Source organism: Carcharhinus amblyrhynchos, chromosome 21 (genome assembly GCF_965287045.1).
Source record: "Carcharhinus amblyrhynchos chromosome 21, sCarAmb.v2.hapA, whole genome shotgun sequence".
Taxonomy (NCBI): domain Eukaryota; kingdom Metazoa; phylum Chordata; class Chondrichthyes; order Carcharhiniformes; family Carcharhinidae; genus Carcharhinus; species Carcharhinus amblyrhynchos.
Genome location: NC_137344.1, coordinates 19,184,593 through 19,199,910, shown reverse-complemented (window position 1 = coordinate 19,199,910; position 15,318 = coordinate 19,184,593). Strand labels below are relative to the sequence as shown.

Below are 15,318 nucleotides of genomic sequence, written 5' to 3'. Positions count from 1 at the left end.
TTTACAGAATACTGATTAGAATGCAAGTCTTTACAGCTAACCTGCTATTCAAGTCTTAAAGATGTAGACAACTTTAAGGGCATTCAGATGGTCATTGGATAGGCATATGGATAATATTGGAATAGGTTAGGTTAGAGGGCCATTAGATTGGTTCCACTGGTCGGTGCAACATCGAGGGCCAAAGGGCTTGTACTGTGTTGTAATGTCCTGTGTTCTGTGCCAATGAGTGTAGGTAGCATTAGGCATAGATTAAAGAGATGTGTATTGTCTCCAGACAGGACAGTAAATGAAATGTTGCAATTTCAGGCAAGTCGTGGCTGTTACAGATAGCGCGACATGAACTCAGTATCCCGGTTGAGGCCGTCCTCATGTGGAACTTGGCTATCAGTCTCTGCTCTGCCATGCAGTCAAAAATGCTTTCTGCTTTCAGTGTTCCAGTATTGGAACATTTATATAAAAACTTGACTCACTTGAATGTTCGGGCACAGTGTTTATGAAACTGGCAACCTCAGGACTAAGACTCGTATTGTGGGAATTGCTGGTTTTTGAATAGAGCAGTTCAGGTCGGGTGGGGTCAAGGTCCTCCTGAATGTGAAGCCGAGTCTAGCACTTCACAACACCAATGCAGTACCTAGCTGAACAAGCTGATCTTCATTTAATAAGAATTAAAATTCATACATGGCGGCTTATAAAAATATCTGGATTTCAAAATCTGATTATTGAAGAGCCACTATTCTCATACTCGATGAAAGCACTTGTGAAGCCTTTCAGAAAGGTTTCTTACAGTGGTATGAGCTTTTTGTAATTCCTGGTTCCTCCTTGCATTACCTTTGTTCCAAAAGCACCTTCTCTGCATCTAAAAGCAAGTAGAGGAAAAACAGATGAGGGGTAAATGTGAAATCAGCATTAGTTTTGATGGATGATTGAATGTTACTTTTTAAAATCTTTGAAATATATATCGGTGGCAGTCATTTCAGCACAATACCAGGAAAATATTATTTGGTTCTTCATCGCATTGCTTTTTATGCAGCCATGATGTATGCAAAATGCCATTTGCGTTTCCCTACATTGCAACAATAAAGAAGTAGCTTGTTATTCACATCTCCCAATCGTCGAAAAAAAAATGACAACTTCATAAAGCAAAGTTACAACGGGAAGCACAAACCAATATTAGCCATTTTGGTGCTATGTGGTGTTTTAGTTTTGGTGGAGTTGCCTGGCTTACATTGGTGCTTTGCCAAAATTCATGGAAACAGGCCCTTCAGCCCAACTTGTCCATGCTGCTCTTTTTTAAAAATCCCTAAGCTAACCCCAATTGCCCGCATTTGCCTATATCCCTCTATACCCTTCATACCCATGTAACTATCTAAATGCTTTTTAAAAGACAAAATTGTACCTGCCTCTACTAGTACCACTGGCAGTTTATTCCAGATACTCACTACCCTCTGTGAAAAAATTGCCCCTCTGAACATTTTTGTATCTCTTCCCTCTCACTTTAAATCTTGGGAAAAGATATTGACTATCTAGCTGATTTGTGTCCGTCGTTATTTTATAGACCTCTATAAGATCACCCCTCAGCCTCCTAGCTCCAGAGATAAAAGTCCCAGTCTATCCAGCCTCTCCTTATAACTCAATCCATCAAGTTCCAGTAGCATTCCTGAATCTTTTCTACACTCTTTCTAGTTTAATATCCTTTCTATAATAGGCTGACCAGAATTGTACACAGTATTCCAAGTATGGCTGTACGAATATGTTGTACAACTTCAACAAGATGTCCCAACTCCTGTATTCAATGTTCTGACTGATGAAACAAGCGTGCTGAATGCCGCCTTCACCACTCTGTCCACCTGTGACTCCACTTTCAAGGAGCTATGAACATGTACCCCTAGATCACTTTGTTCTGTAACTGTCCCCAACACCCTACCATTAATTAAGTTCTGCCCTGGTTAAATCTACCAAAATGTATCACTCCTATTTGTCTAAATTAAACTCCATCTGTCATTTGTCAGCCCACTGGCCCAGTTGATCAAGATCCTGCTGCAATTGGAGATAACTTTCTTCATTGTCCACTATGCCACCAATCTTAGTGTTATCTGCAAACTAACTTACCATGCCTCCTATATTCTCATCCATATCATTAATATAAATGACAAATAAGTGGACCCAGCGCTAATCCCTGAGGCACACTGTCTTTATTTAACTTCTTCAGTGATGAAGTTTAATAGAAAATTAGTAACTGTACCAAACAGCTTGTTTGGAACTCTTGGCTGATCAATTTAGAGATGGGCACCAACATATGATACTACAAAACCAACCCATGTAGGTAATTGTAAACAATGTGGCACTAAAATTAACAACTTGGAACAGCCTAGGAGATATAGAAATTGCCACATTGTCTGCCAATAGAACCTTGTGTTGCATTCTGTTAACATGCAACTCAGTAATTTTCCATTTGCTAACTTTATTTTAATATTTATCAGTAACATGATATTGTCCATTAACTGGCAAACAGTTATCGTTTGGCAGGATTTGGATTTCACTATTGAGCTTTTCCTGTTGAGGCCTATTTCAGCAATAGACATTATATACCCACCATAAACCAATTTTGAGCATGAGGTTGATGTATACGTTCCACAGCTACCAATGTCCAAAATATCCACTGAAACATCAGGATAAAAAGCATCTGACAAAGCTTCTTTGTAGGTGGGTGAAGAGACTGCTCAATCCATGTATACGATTGCTTTTAATTCTGAGTTGTTAGCGTATTCTTTCTTATGATATAGGCCATTCTTAAATAAATACGAATTTCTAGATCTGATGAAATGATCTTTGTTTAACTATTCCTTAGTTCTTCACTGATAAATATATTAGAGCTTGCTGTCCAAGTGAGAGTTATATAAATAAAGATTTTACCTGTTGTACCAGCCCCTCCCCCAAAAAATCATCATGGCCATCAGCAGTTTTTGAAGTAGGTGTAGTCAGCTTTTGTTTTTTTGATTCTGTGATGCTGCTATTAGTTTATATATCCTGGAGCAGTGGAATGTATTAATTAAATTTACCTTGTTGTCAGATTCTTGATGATAGTGTATGGATGGCACTTGGTTTGGTGATTACATGGAGTTACATGGTGCCATGGTCAGACTAACATGGGCTGTGCCTGTGGTTCTTATATATATATGTGTGTGTGTATATTATATATATATATTTCTACTGTTACCAGGTTTTAAAAAAACTGGTGCAGAAGCTGAAACTTGTGCAACGCAGGAAGCCTGAAAATTCCCAGTGTTGTAAGAACATATGTGTGAAATAATATTTATGGGATGTATTCATTAACCAGTAACAATGAAATGACATAAAATGCATTCTTTATTCATCACCAAGTACAAATTGCAATTATATTTATGCTATGCCCAGGCACACCATGTGTTTGTATAATAATTAGATTATGTATAAAATTGTATCGTCTAGATCCAATACTAATTCGACTCTTGTTTTCTTCTTTAGGAATATCTTCCAACACAACAAGACATTCTACTAGCACGAAGACCCACCAAGGGAATACATGAATACGACTTTGAAATTAAGAATGTGCCCTTCAAGATGGTGGATGTGGGTGGACAGCGGTCGGAACGAAGGCGTTGGTTCGAGTGCTTTGATGGGGTGACTTCCATTCTGTTCCTGGTGTCATCAAGTGAATTTGACCAGGTGCTCATGGAGGACCGGCAAACAAATCGCCTGAGTGAGTCCCTAAACATCTTCGAAACGATAGTCAACAACAGGGTCTTTAGCAATGTCTCCATAATTCTTTTCCTTAACAAGACGGACTTGTTAGAGGAAAAGGTTAGAACTGTTAGCATCAAGGACTACTTTCCTCAGTATGAGGGAGACCCCCATGAGCTCTCAGATGTCCAACAGTTCCTGGTGCAGTGCTTTCGTGACAAACGTCGAGACCAGCAACACAAGCCACTCTACCATCACTTCACCACTGCCATTAATACCGAAAATATTCGTCTGGTCTTCCGTGATGTCAAGGACACTATCCTTCACGATAACCTTAAGCAACTGATGCTCCAGTGACGTCCAGTTATTTTGTTACTTTTAATGTCTGGCACTGACAGCAGCTTACAAAGGTTACAGTTCCTTCAAAAATTTGTGGCAGCTGCTGTAAACTGTTCAAACAAAGAATGCCAAATTTATTTTCCAGACTTTGGCCTTTCAATTGCTTTTGCTCCCAGTTGGGTTTTGCTGAGGGTATTCTAATCAAGCATACACTTCAATAACCTGACCAGGTTTACGATTGTGTTTCTTCGAAAATGAAGATATGTGAAAAATTGCCAGATAATGCAAAACTGCGGTGGTCAATGTGGGGATTGTGTCTTGTTAATATCTATTCTCTCCTCCTTAACCCATACCCCCCTCCAAACGAAAAGGGCTATTACAAAGGAAAAGTCAGTATTTGTTCCAAAAAAAAATTGAGTATTAGGGAAGCAGGTTAGCAACATTTTGGCCAAGAGGAGCCCCTTTGGGAGTGAAATTAACTTTTGTCACATACAAATTGTTTTCAAAATCTTCTAGAATGTTTAATATTTTGCTATTTGGTTTGCTACTGATAGGTGCAGTAGTCAAAGAGTGGTACATATTTAATCTTTTGAAATGTGAAGCAGTCACAATTTGTACAAGCTAGGGTTGTTAATATTGGATTTAGTTCGTGGAACCTCTCCCTGATGGAAGTTTTACAGAACTAATGCAGTATTTACATAACATTTGAAATGTTTACATAGTATTTTGTCAAAATTGTACATAAATGCCAAATTTCACAGAATTGCTTCATAATTATTTGGGAGCCTGGGCCTAATGTAAAAATTACTGTTTTGATTGAATAATGCAGATGCAACATGCCTTACTGCCTATCAGATTCTAACCTATAGTAGTAAACCAATTTTTCGATTTATTAAATAATGCTACTATAAAAACGTGATTGAAAGCTGTGTACGTGCCTTGCAGATCACACCGTGGTTAAAGCAACATTAAAGTAATGTTGAGGAATGGGGGCTATTTTATAATTGAATCCAGTAACTCTTAAGTACAAATTTTAGCTGAAAACTTTGTCTTGGTATTGAGGCATTTGGTATTACTCTGTGGCTGAAAAAACCCTGCTGTCTCATTAAAAGAGTAATGACGTGATTCCTAAATTTGTGATGCAACCTATGATAATTATTTGAAAGATGAGACCCAGAAAATTAGTTTCCACCTTTCTAAAAAAAACATATTAAAACGTGTTGTTTGCAGTGCTAATCATGAAGATACTTGCCTTTTAAACAGTTGTACTTTTATAATTGGTTTTAAATATGTCCTATTTGAATTCAGGGTTTAGAATTTACTGGTGTATCTGCAAATCCCATTTCAGTTGGTCAGTAATTACTAACAGAAGCCTTACTAAATCTAGCATCATACAATGTAAATGCAAATGCATTTTTTAAAAATACTTTTTTACAAGTTGGGATTGGTATATTGGCTTTAGTATGTGATAATTGTAAGTTACAAAGAACCAGACCTGCACCACAATGGTGGGCTTCTGAAGTGCTGAAGTCATTAAAATAATTGTTATTCTGATTCACCTATTTTAGCAGTGATGCATTTACCTCTATTAATGTTGGGGCTGTTAGACAGTAGTAAATTCTAACCCTGGTACCTACAGTGCCACGTCTTTCCTTGACTACCTGTCTTTGTTGAATAACAGGCTTGCCACAGTTGTGTAGTAATATTTTGCTTAATGACCTCTGAATAATTTTATAAATTTACACATATTTTTAAAATGTTCTTATGTCATGTTTAATGTTGATTTCTTTCCAAACTTGATCATGCATTGTATTTGTTCCATGCCACTGTGGTACGTGCCAATCTGTGCAGCCAGTTCCATCCAGGTTTTGTCTGTCAGTAGTTTCAGCCAAAGGTTACCATCTAGTTCAGTGATAAGCCTCCAGTTTGGCAGGTAATTTCTAAGACTAGCTGGAGCTGAATTGAAACAAATTCAGAATATGGAATTAAAACAGGAAATTCAAGGTAATGTTTGTCAGGCAGCATTTGTGGAATTACATGCTAAGTTAATGGCTTTCCTAATGAAAGGTCATCAATCTGAAATATTTTGTTTCTGTCTCCACAGTTACTGTCTGGGTTTCCAGCATCAATATTTTTGCTTTTGTATTAGAATTTGGAGTTAGTTGAATCATTTTGGTTGTCCTCTATGACCGGAAGCTAAGAGAACTTGTGGCTGATTTCTGGGCACCAGTACCTAAATAAATCCCCTTGTCCCTTTTTTTTTGGAGGGGGGGGGCGGAATAATGCAATTGTCTTAAAGTTCATGCACAAACTGGAGGTGACATTTATTATTGGTCTGTTGAACCCTGCCATTGGCTCCAAACCTTTATCAATACAGAAGGAATTCGGTATTCACAGAATTAAGTGGTGTTCTTTGAAAAAGCAATATATGCTCGACCTAAGTGACTCAGTCTACAATGAAGAAAATGGTTTTGGAAAGAACTGCATTCTGGAGGAAATCTTTGCTATATCTCCTGCTTTGAAGTACCTTGGTAAAGCATAGTCTATAGAAGTTAATATAATGTACTGTGAATTTTGGGCTGTTGAGACTGATGCAACTGTACCACAGTCTGTAAGATCAAATTGTATTTTACAGTATCTTGGAAAATATACTATGCCGACTATGCAGAAATTTTATGCTGACAAAAATGCCATAGCCTTAACTTTCCACTAATTACCACAAATATGTGGAAAAAGACTGGAAACTAGTTTCTCATCTGACTCTGATCTTAAGACATCACAAAATAACCTCATGCTTAAGCTACCTTAAGTTGTCATTTGTGCCATTAACCAAATACAGCAACCCTTGAACAGATAACAAGTGTTAAAATGCTGAGTTCTCTGCAGCTTTTCTGAAGAATGTAATATGCATGTTCTGACATAATGTACATTCCTTTTTCTCTTGCCTTTTAAAGCCCTGTGTTGGGCCACTGTGTGTCTAATGTTTACTCTCATGTGGCCACTTTGTGTGAATCTGAAGAAGCAGTAAACTCTGTAAAACCTTGACAGCTGGGCTGCATCCTCTTCTCACTTCCACATCTATACTTACACCCCTGCTCTAAGTTTACTTTTGTGCACTGAAGGAACAGGATCCAACCAGCTGTGTTTATAATGGTGTTTCTCTCCCTTTTATCACACTGGGATGTTGTGTTCTGTTGTAGTATCTTCCATTGAGATTGCCTACTCAAGATTGCCAAAACTGTAGAAAAATAACTTTCCACACTGGTTGTACCTATTGTTGAGATCAGCAAACATCTTTACTAATTTGACCATTGAAAGATTGCTCTCTTCAGTAAACAAGTTTAATCATTTTGTTTGTGAGGCAGTAAAAGAAAGGTACTTAAGCATCTGTAAGTTCTTAAACTTACCTGATGCAAAACATTTGAAAGTGAACATGTAGCCATCAGTTTTTGGAAGATACTCCTGAGCATAATCAATTTTGGTTTAGTGTACAAAGTTACCATCTGAGTGCCATTGTGTAGTGTATTACATTGCACAGCTGCTTACATGCTGTCATGCTTATGCGAAAAAGGATTCGTCCAGCTCTATACAAATTAGTTGATTGTTTCTTTTCAGACAGAAAAGTTGCATGCTATCTATTTTTATGACGTGATAAATTGTAAGCTGGTGGTTCTGGTGAAGCTAATATGGTAGCAGTAACTGGTGCCAGTTAGCAGTTTTAATTTGTTGAATGGAATCCTTACACTTAATCTCACTCACAACCCCAGGTTTTATTTGCAAACAAGTGCCTCAACTAATGACATTTGATATAGTACAGAAGTGGAGAAACTTTCTGGTGGAATTTTGAGTTTTATTCCAAAAGATACTGTCAGCTTGAGTATTAAGTCAGACAACGCATGCATATCAATTTTCATTTTCTATTGTTTTTCCCAGAAATCGGTAGTTTTCTTTAAGGAAGCCACTAGTTAGTCCTGCATCTGCATTTTGCAGAATAAATGTTTAGTTCCACTTTGTGCTATAGAACTGGATGGCAGATGTTTCACCTTCTTGAAAATAGGAGTGCTTGGTATTTTTGATGTTTCATTTGCTGTTCATTTAAAATGTATTACAGAAGCCGCTTTCTGGTTACAACATTCCTCCAAGCCTTTAATTCAAACAGTTTCTATGAATTGTTATTTCTTTCTATTGTGACTTTGGAGATCACTTTAATGAGATGAGTCATTGAGCTTATTGTTTAAAACAATTGCACTCCATTGCTTTAGGTTAATGTCTTGGAATGCATTCATTGGTATATTATCAGAATTTTCTGTTACCACTTGTAATTTAATTTCTCCGAGGACTTTAAATTGTTAATTCCTCTATGCCTCGAGTGCTTTCTGTACCCACCAATTTCAAACCATTCCTTACCTCAGATCGTGTTTTGTCCTTCATTTGTCTCTATATCTTGAGGACCCTCTCGGTTTGCATCATCATGCAGTTCACTTATATATTCTGTCCACCTATTTTCTACAGCATCCCTTTCAAGCAATGTTTTACCATTTGTCTTTTATACACCCATAATCTGTTATCCCTTTCATCTGTCAAAAGACTTCACCACCTGCATAATACTGAGTTTTGTCATTTCTTTCCCGCTCCAGTGCTTCATTGCACACCTCATCAAACCATTTCTCTTCAGCTTGCCTACCTGCATTCTTTATTTCTTTTTCAATTTCAGCATTATATTTCTTTATCATCTTATCTCTATTTCTATTCCATTTCTATATTCTTGCAGCTACCTTATCTGTCATCCATTTCTTGTCTCCTTTTCTGTTTTAGTAATATTCTGTTTGCTGCATGTTGTACACTCTTTGTTTTTCCATTTGTTTTCTATTTCCTGTTCCAAAACACCACCCCTTTCTGTTCAGGTACTGATGGCCAACGAATGAGCACATTGTTTTTCCATCTTTAGGTTTATCTAGATTGTAATTAGATGGCAGTCTACTTTAGCCACTTACATGTGGACTTGCTTTGTTGTCATGAAATAAATTTTACTTGTGAGTGTTCTCTCTTTGGCTTATTTGTATAGGTTTCCTGTTGTATTTGCATGCAACAATTAATGAAATGCACTTTTCCAACAAACTTGAGAAGTTAAAAGAGAAGAGTTAGAAAATTAATTTTCTCATCTTAATATACCAGTACTTTGCAATATTTATGTATAAACCACAACAATCTTAAACATAAGATCTATTTGTGCTTAGTTATTTTCAGAAGGCTGATTCTATTTGCCAGTAATTAAAACAGAAAATAGTGGAAATACCTAGGTCGGGCAACATCGATGGAGAGAGAAACAGTTAAAATAGTAAGTTAGTGGCGTTCTGGTCCTTGTGCTTGACCTGAGTATTTTCACTATTTTCTGTTTCTCTTTTAGATTTCCAACATCTTCAGCATTTTTGCTTTTGTTGTCTTTACCAGGACTGGCTTAAACCAACAAGATCAGTTGCTTGCTGTATAATGTAGTGCCTTTACTTTTTACTTTATTCCCAATGAAACTTTATTCTTTTCTATCTTTAATAGTATGAAGCCAATATATTAACGGCAGTATTGCAAATTGCCATTTTAATAAGCTAGCAGTAGCAACTTGACCTGTATTTGTGTTTAGTAATATTTGGAAAGTTATGTATACACGAACCTATGTCTACCAGTCTGTAATAAAGCAACAACAGAAATAAGTTCAGAATACCATCTTTAGAAATGTTGCATTTATATTGTACAGGTTGCTTTCAGTGAAAACTTGTTGAATGAAAAAATTGAGCAATCTATGGCTAGTGAATATTGTAACATAATTATATTTTAAACAATTGCTTTGTCAAGGATTCTATTTTAGATTTTACTTCATCTGTAGAGATGCCCAGGTCATTTCAGAGTTTGAATGACCTTGAGTGTGGTGTTAGATTGTTTGGGTTGTAGGGTAATGATACAGAAAGTAGAAATCTAGCACCTTATCAAGGACAAACCAAATGGACAACTTGAATAAAAAAATTTAATTTTAGAAGTCACAGCACATGAATGCTGCATGCAGAATCCTATCGTGCGTCGAAACAGCAGCAAGACTACGAGTTAAATTCTGACTGAAAAGATATTTTAAACTACCCTCCCTCCAAATGTATGTATGGGATGCTTCAGAACATTGAGCTACGCAAGTGTCTGTTTACCTGGCATTGAGGTAACAAATTGGATAAGGTCATATGATACAGTGTCTCTCTGAAATGTACATCTAGTGGCCTATAAGTGGTATTAATTTGAAAAATCCAAGATGGCAGTACATGTGAGAATGCTTGTATATGTTTGCAGGATAATGTATAAATTTCACACATGAAACTGCTGAAACTTATCCATGTGCAATGCTCAGTTTGTGACTGTTGTTTCATTCAGTGAAGTGGTATTCTGTTATCTTTTCCTGTGTTTCAGATTTTCTGTTCTGAAGGTACTGATTTTTTTCTGAGGTACTATTTCATGTGTGCCATGGCACCCTGCCTTAATAATCAAGTGTGACAGCATACATAAATGTTGCAGTCTATTCTATAGGGGCATTCTCTAAACCAGATGGCATTATCTAGTGTTACTGGAATGTAGTTCTGGGGTTGTGATTGCCTGTCTTGTAAAATTTGACTATTGAATAGTTGGGGAAATTTTAATGCCTTTAATTAACATTCTAACTTTTTCCTATGCTGAAATTGGTAAGAAGAATTTTAAAAAAGAGAGAACTGCAAAAAGGATGCAACCTGATATTTCATGGGTCTAATGCTTCATCTCCCACTCCCCACAACTGCATTTCCTATCCTGGCACTGATAGATACTGATTTTTTTAAAAAAACAAACACTGGAAATATCCAGCAGGTCAGACAGCATTGTGGAGAGAGAAACCACTAAATGTTACCAACCTGAAACATTAACTGTGTTTTTCTTCTACAAAGACTGACTGTGTTTCCAGCTTTCTCTGTTTTTATTTAATATTTCCAGAATCTGTGTTTTGTTTCATGTTTTTCTGAATGCTGGAAGCTTTCTTTTTGCTAAGTGGCCATTTTGCATCTATTGATCTGGATGGGGTTAGTCAACTGTCAGCATCACAGCTTAAAAAGCATTTTTATTATCACCTGCTCTGCAATTTTCAGCTCAGTTCACAAGTTTGTGCTTAGTCATAGTTGCATTGACTTTTATTTCCTCCTCCTTTTGTTTTAGTCAATTATGATATTCCCAGCTGAGATCAAATACCTCAGCACAGACTGGGAATGAAACTTGGGACCTTCAAGTCTCTGGTTTGGTGCTATACCAAATGGTGCCTTTATTCTGGATATGAAAGGGAAATTTGCCCATTGTTAAATGAGTTTGTAGATGAGATGCTTTAAATAACTAGAAGTATTCAGTATATATGTCATCCTACATGTGTGGAAAAGTTCATTTTAAGGCATCTCAGTCCCTTGGTTTTCTGATGGTCAATAAACTGGTACCTCTGAATTTTTGGTTGTTTGAGGGAAGGATTGCCTTTTCTTGATGAAACCCCTTATCTTAAACTGCATTGCTTCTATTTTGCCAAACACAATGGTTTAAAACACTGTATTGGCCCCTCATAGTGACAAAAACTACCTGAATTTTAAATACTTAATGGCACAATCTAAAATAGCTGCAAAAAAATCATCTTTAAGAACAAGTGATGAGAATAAGCAGAGAACGTTTAAGTACATCTTTTACTTTATTTGGCTATGCCCCTCTCAACGGCATTCTCACGTCTGGCAATTTACCCAGTTATAAAAGCCCTTGTAGTTTTAATATCTAGTGTGTCCTTTCACCCATTGTTACTCTGAAATACCATAAATGTCATATTCAATTAAATTCCAGTTTGTGAATTGAGTTGGTTCGAATATAGTACATAATGTCTAAGATCAAGCAATTACACTGTTTTTCAGTTAACTTTCTAACTGGAAGAATTCATGGGCTTTCTGTACATTTAATGTGTGCCTAAATGGTCATACTGCTTTGTGTATAAAATTTATTAGATTTTAAATTGAATTAAAATTTATTAAATTTTAGAAGCATGCACACTTTTACAACCACATGTACAATATGCTCCCATTAGTCTAGGTGAATTCTTGTCTATCCCTTTAATTTCAGTGGCATTACTTGAATTGAAAATATTTCGACCAACAGCATTGAACTTGTGGAAAATCTGCTCTTGGCACAGGGATTAGTTCAACAATCATGGTTAAAAAGCAGCAAAACTGGTTAAACAGTGCTTTAGCTAAAAGTATCATTAACCGTTCATTTAAAATATATAGTATCATTGTATAGGAAAATTGTTGTGGTTTTATATATGCGTCTTCATGGATTTGGGGGAAATGTACTGAATCCTTTACATCATTTTGCTTTTTGTTGTATATTTTCTTTTGTTCAGAAATGACAGTAAATTATTCAGATTGGAAAGCTGAGAGTAACTTTGCTTGTTTTGGATTAATGCTTTAGTTACTAATAGTGATGCCATTATACTGTATTTGTATATTGCTGTGTACATACAATGCAGAAAGTTGTCTTTACAGCCATTAATGCCATGTAAAAAATTTACTGACGTGTATTAAACACATTTACAATTTCTGATTGTCTGTTGTGACTTTGTATGGGTGAATGTATTTCAGCGCAAGGTTGCTTGAGATGGAGAGAAGTGAAGGCCTCAGTATATTGATTAATTATGATCTCCAAAGGAAACCATGTTGAGTTCAAAAGAAATCCAAGTTGAACTTTGGTATCTAAGTATATAAGAGGCTCTCCTTGATTAACTAAAGAATTACAATAATTAGGAATTGGAGGTGTGGTGAAGAGAGGCACTATTGACTAGTCAAGCTACAACAGCACCTTGACAGCAAAGATTTTGTGGCAAGTGATACCTGACTTGCCAAAGACTTTTCATTTTCTACAAGGCACAAGTCAGGAGTGTGATGGAATATTTTCCCAACAACACGCAAAAGCATGACATCAAGCTGGACAAAGCTTTCGCATCCCACCATCACAGGAATTGTAGTGGGTGGGATATGGACCATGCAAAGGTCTGTTTACCTCGGGTGGGATTTTCTGGCATTAGGATGAGCGCAACTGGAAAATCCTGCTCACTGTCTACTGGTTACCCATTATCCACTTAATCAGCAAGCTGACCATCACCTTAATCATTTTCTGCCCCCACCACCATTTCAAACATGGTTGTGGTGCTTATCTATAAGAGACAGCAACTTGCTACAAAACGTTTTACAGGACCTTCCAAAGCATGCAACCTCCATCACATAGGATAGGAGCCATTATCAGAATGGTTACAGCACAGGAGGCCATTGAACCCATTATATCTGTATTGGCTCTCCTAAGGAACAATTTACCAAATACTACTCCTTATGCCCCTGAATATTACTTTTCAGGTAAAGATGCAATTCCCTCTTGAAAGCCCCTATTGAACTAGCCTCGTTCGTGCACTCAAGCACTGTATTCTCGATCACAATCACTCATTGCTTAAAAAATGTTTTCCTTATGTTGCCATTGCTTTTGCCAGTTACTTTTAAATCTGCTTTTTTTTCTCTTTGTTCTGGTTCTCGATCTTTCTGCCGACAGGTACAGTTTTTCCTTATCTGCTCTGTACAGATAGAGCAGAACGTGGAATTGTGGCCAAAGAGCAGAACGTGGAACTGTTGTGGGTGGAGATTAGGAACAGCAAAGGGAGGAAGACGCTGGTGGGTGTCATTTATAGGCCCCTGAATAATGATCTGGAGGTACGGCAGGCTGTTAACGCGCAAATAAATGCAGCGTGCAGGAATGGAACGGCGGTAATTATGGGGGATTTCAATCTACATATTGATTGGTTGACCCATGTTGGACGCGGTGGGCTTGAGGAAGAGTTCTTGGAATGCTGCCGGGATAGTTTCCTTGAACAGTGTGTATTGGAGCCGACGAGGGAGCGAGCTATCTTGGAACTGGTGTTATGTAATGAGGTGGGTGGAATTAGGGACCTTGTGGTGAAGGATCCTCTTGGGGAGAGTGATCATTGTATGGTGGAGTTTCTGATGCAGATGGAGGAAGAGAAAGTGGGCTCCTGGACGTGTGTCCTTTGTTTGAACAGAGGGGAGTATGGTAGGATGAGAGAGGAATTGGTGGATGTTGATTGGGGGAGTGCATTGGAAGGTAGGTCTGCTGAGGAACAGTGGAGGATCTTTAAGGAGATCTTGGTGCTCAGCAGAAATTTATTCTGATGGTTAAAAAGGATCGGAGGAGGAGAGGTAATCAGCTGTGGATAATGAAGGAGGTGAAGGAAAGTGTTAAATTAAAAGCGGATGCGTTTAGAGTAGTGGGCGAGAAGAGGATTGGGAGAGGTTTAAACGTCAAAGAAATTGATAAAGAAGGGTAGGATAAACTATGAAGCTGGGCTAGTGCTTAATATAAAAAAGGATAGCAAGAGTTTTTATAAATATGTAAAAAGGAAGAGGCTGACTAGGGTGAACGTTGGACCCTTAGAGGATGAGAGGGGGGACTTAGTGGTAGGGGATGGGGAAATGGCTGAGGCCCTGAATAACTTTTTTGTTTCGGTCTTCACGGAGGAGGACGTGAGTAACTTGCCGGGTGTTAGCGATGGAAAGATGGTAGGAGTGGCGGGCCTGAATGACATTATTGTTACTAGAGAGGCGGTGCTCGACAGGCTGGAGGGACTGATTGTGGACAAGTCCCCAGGACTGGATGGAATGCATCCAAGGGTTCTAAAGGAAATGGTGGAGGTGATAGTGGATGCCTTGGTGGTTATTTTCCAAACGTCGCTGGATTCCGGGGAAGTGCTGGAAGATTGGAAAACGGCTAATGTTACGCCGTTGTTTAAGAAGGGTGGCAGGCAAAAGGCGGGGAATTATAGGCTGGTTAGTTTAACGTCTGTTGTAGGAAAAATGTTAGAATCCGTGATCAAGGACAAAATAGCGAGGCACCTTGAGGAGAATTGTTTGGTAGAGCAGACGCAGCATGGTTTCGTTAAGGGAAGTCATAAGAACATAATAAGAACATAAGAAATAGGAGCAGGAGTAGGCCATCTAGCCCTTCGAGCCTGCCCCGCCATTCAATAAGATCATGGCTGATCTGTCGTGGCTCAGTTCCACTTTCCCGCCCTCTCCCCATAACCCTTAATCCCTTCTCTTATCAAAAACCCATCAACCCGAGTCTTAAAAATATTTAGCGAGGCAGCCTCCACCACTTCAAACGGGCAGAGAA

General features: G+C 37.9%; 2 protein-coding genes across 4 annotated transcripts in view; one reads left to right on the top strand and one right to left on the bottom strand.

Annotated features, from left to right (window-relative positions):
* Positions 1-15,318, top strand: part of gna13a (guanine nucleotide binding protein (G protein), alpha 13a) — a 464,418-nt gene that overhangs the window by 53,258 nt on the left and 395,842 nt on the right. Inside the window, exon 3 of one of the 2 annotated variants that reach the window (XR_013889186.1) lies at positions 3,505-8,327. Coding sequence is in view for 1 of the 2 variants with exons in the window: in XM_080209573.1 (XP_080065699.1) it covers positions 3,505-4,077 (573 nt within the window). In the remaining variant the exon portion in view is untranslated. Of the gene's footprint in view, positions 1-3,504; positions 12,685-15,318 lie in introns of those variants that run through there. The other variant, XM_080209573.1, reaches the window with a different exon arrangement.
* LOC145356683 (uncharacterized) overlaps positions 828-15,318 on the bottom strand; it is a 62,301-nt gene continuing 47,810 nt past the window's right edge. For both annotated transcript variants that reach the window (XR_013889184.1, XR_013889185.1), the window contains exon 3: positions 828-856. The gene's annotated coding sequence lies outside the window, so the exon portion shown is untranslated. The remainder of the gene's footprint in view (positions 857-15,318) is intronic.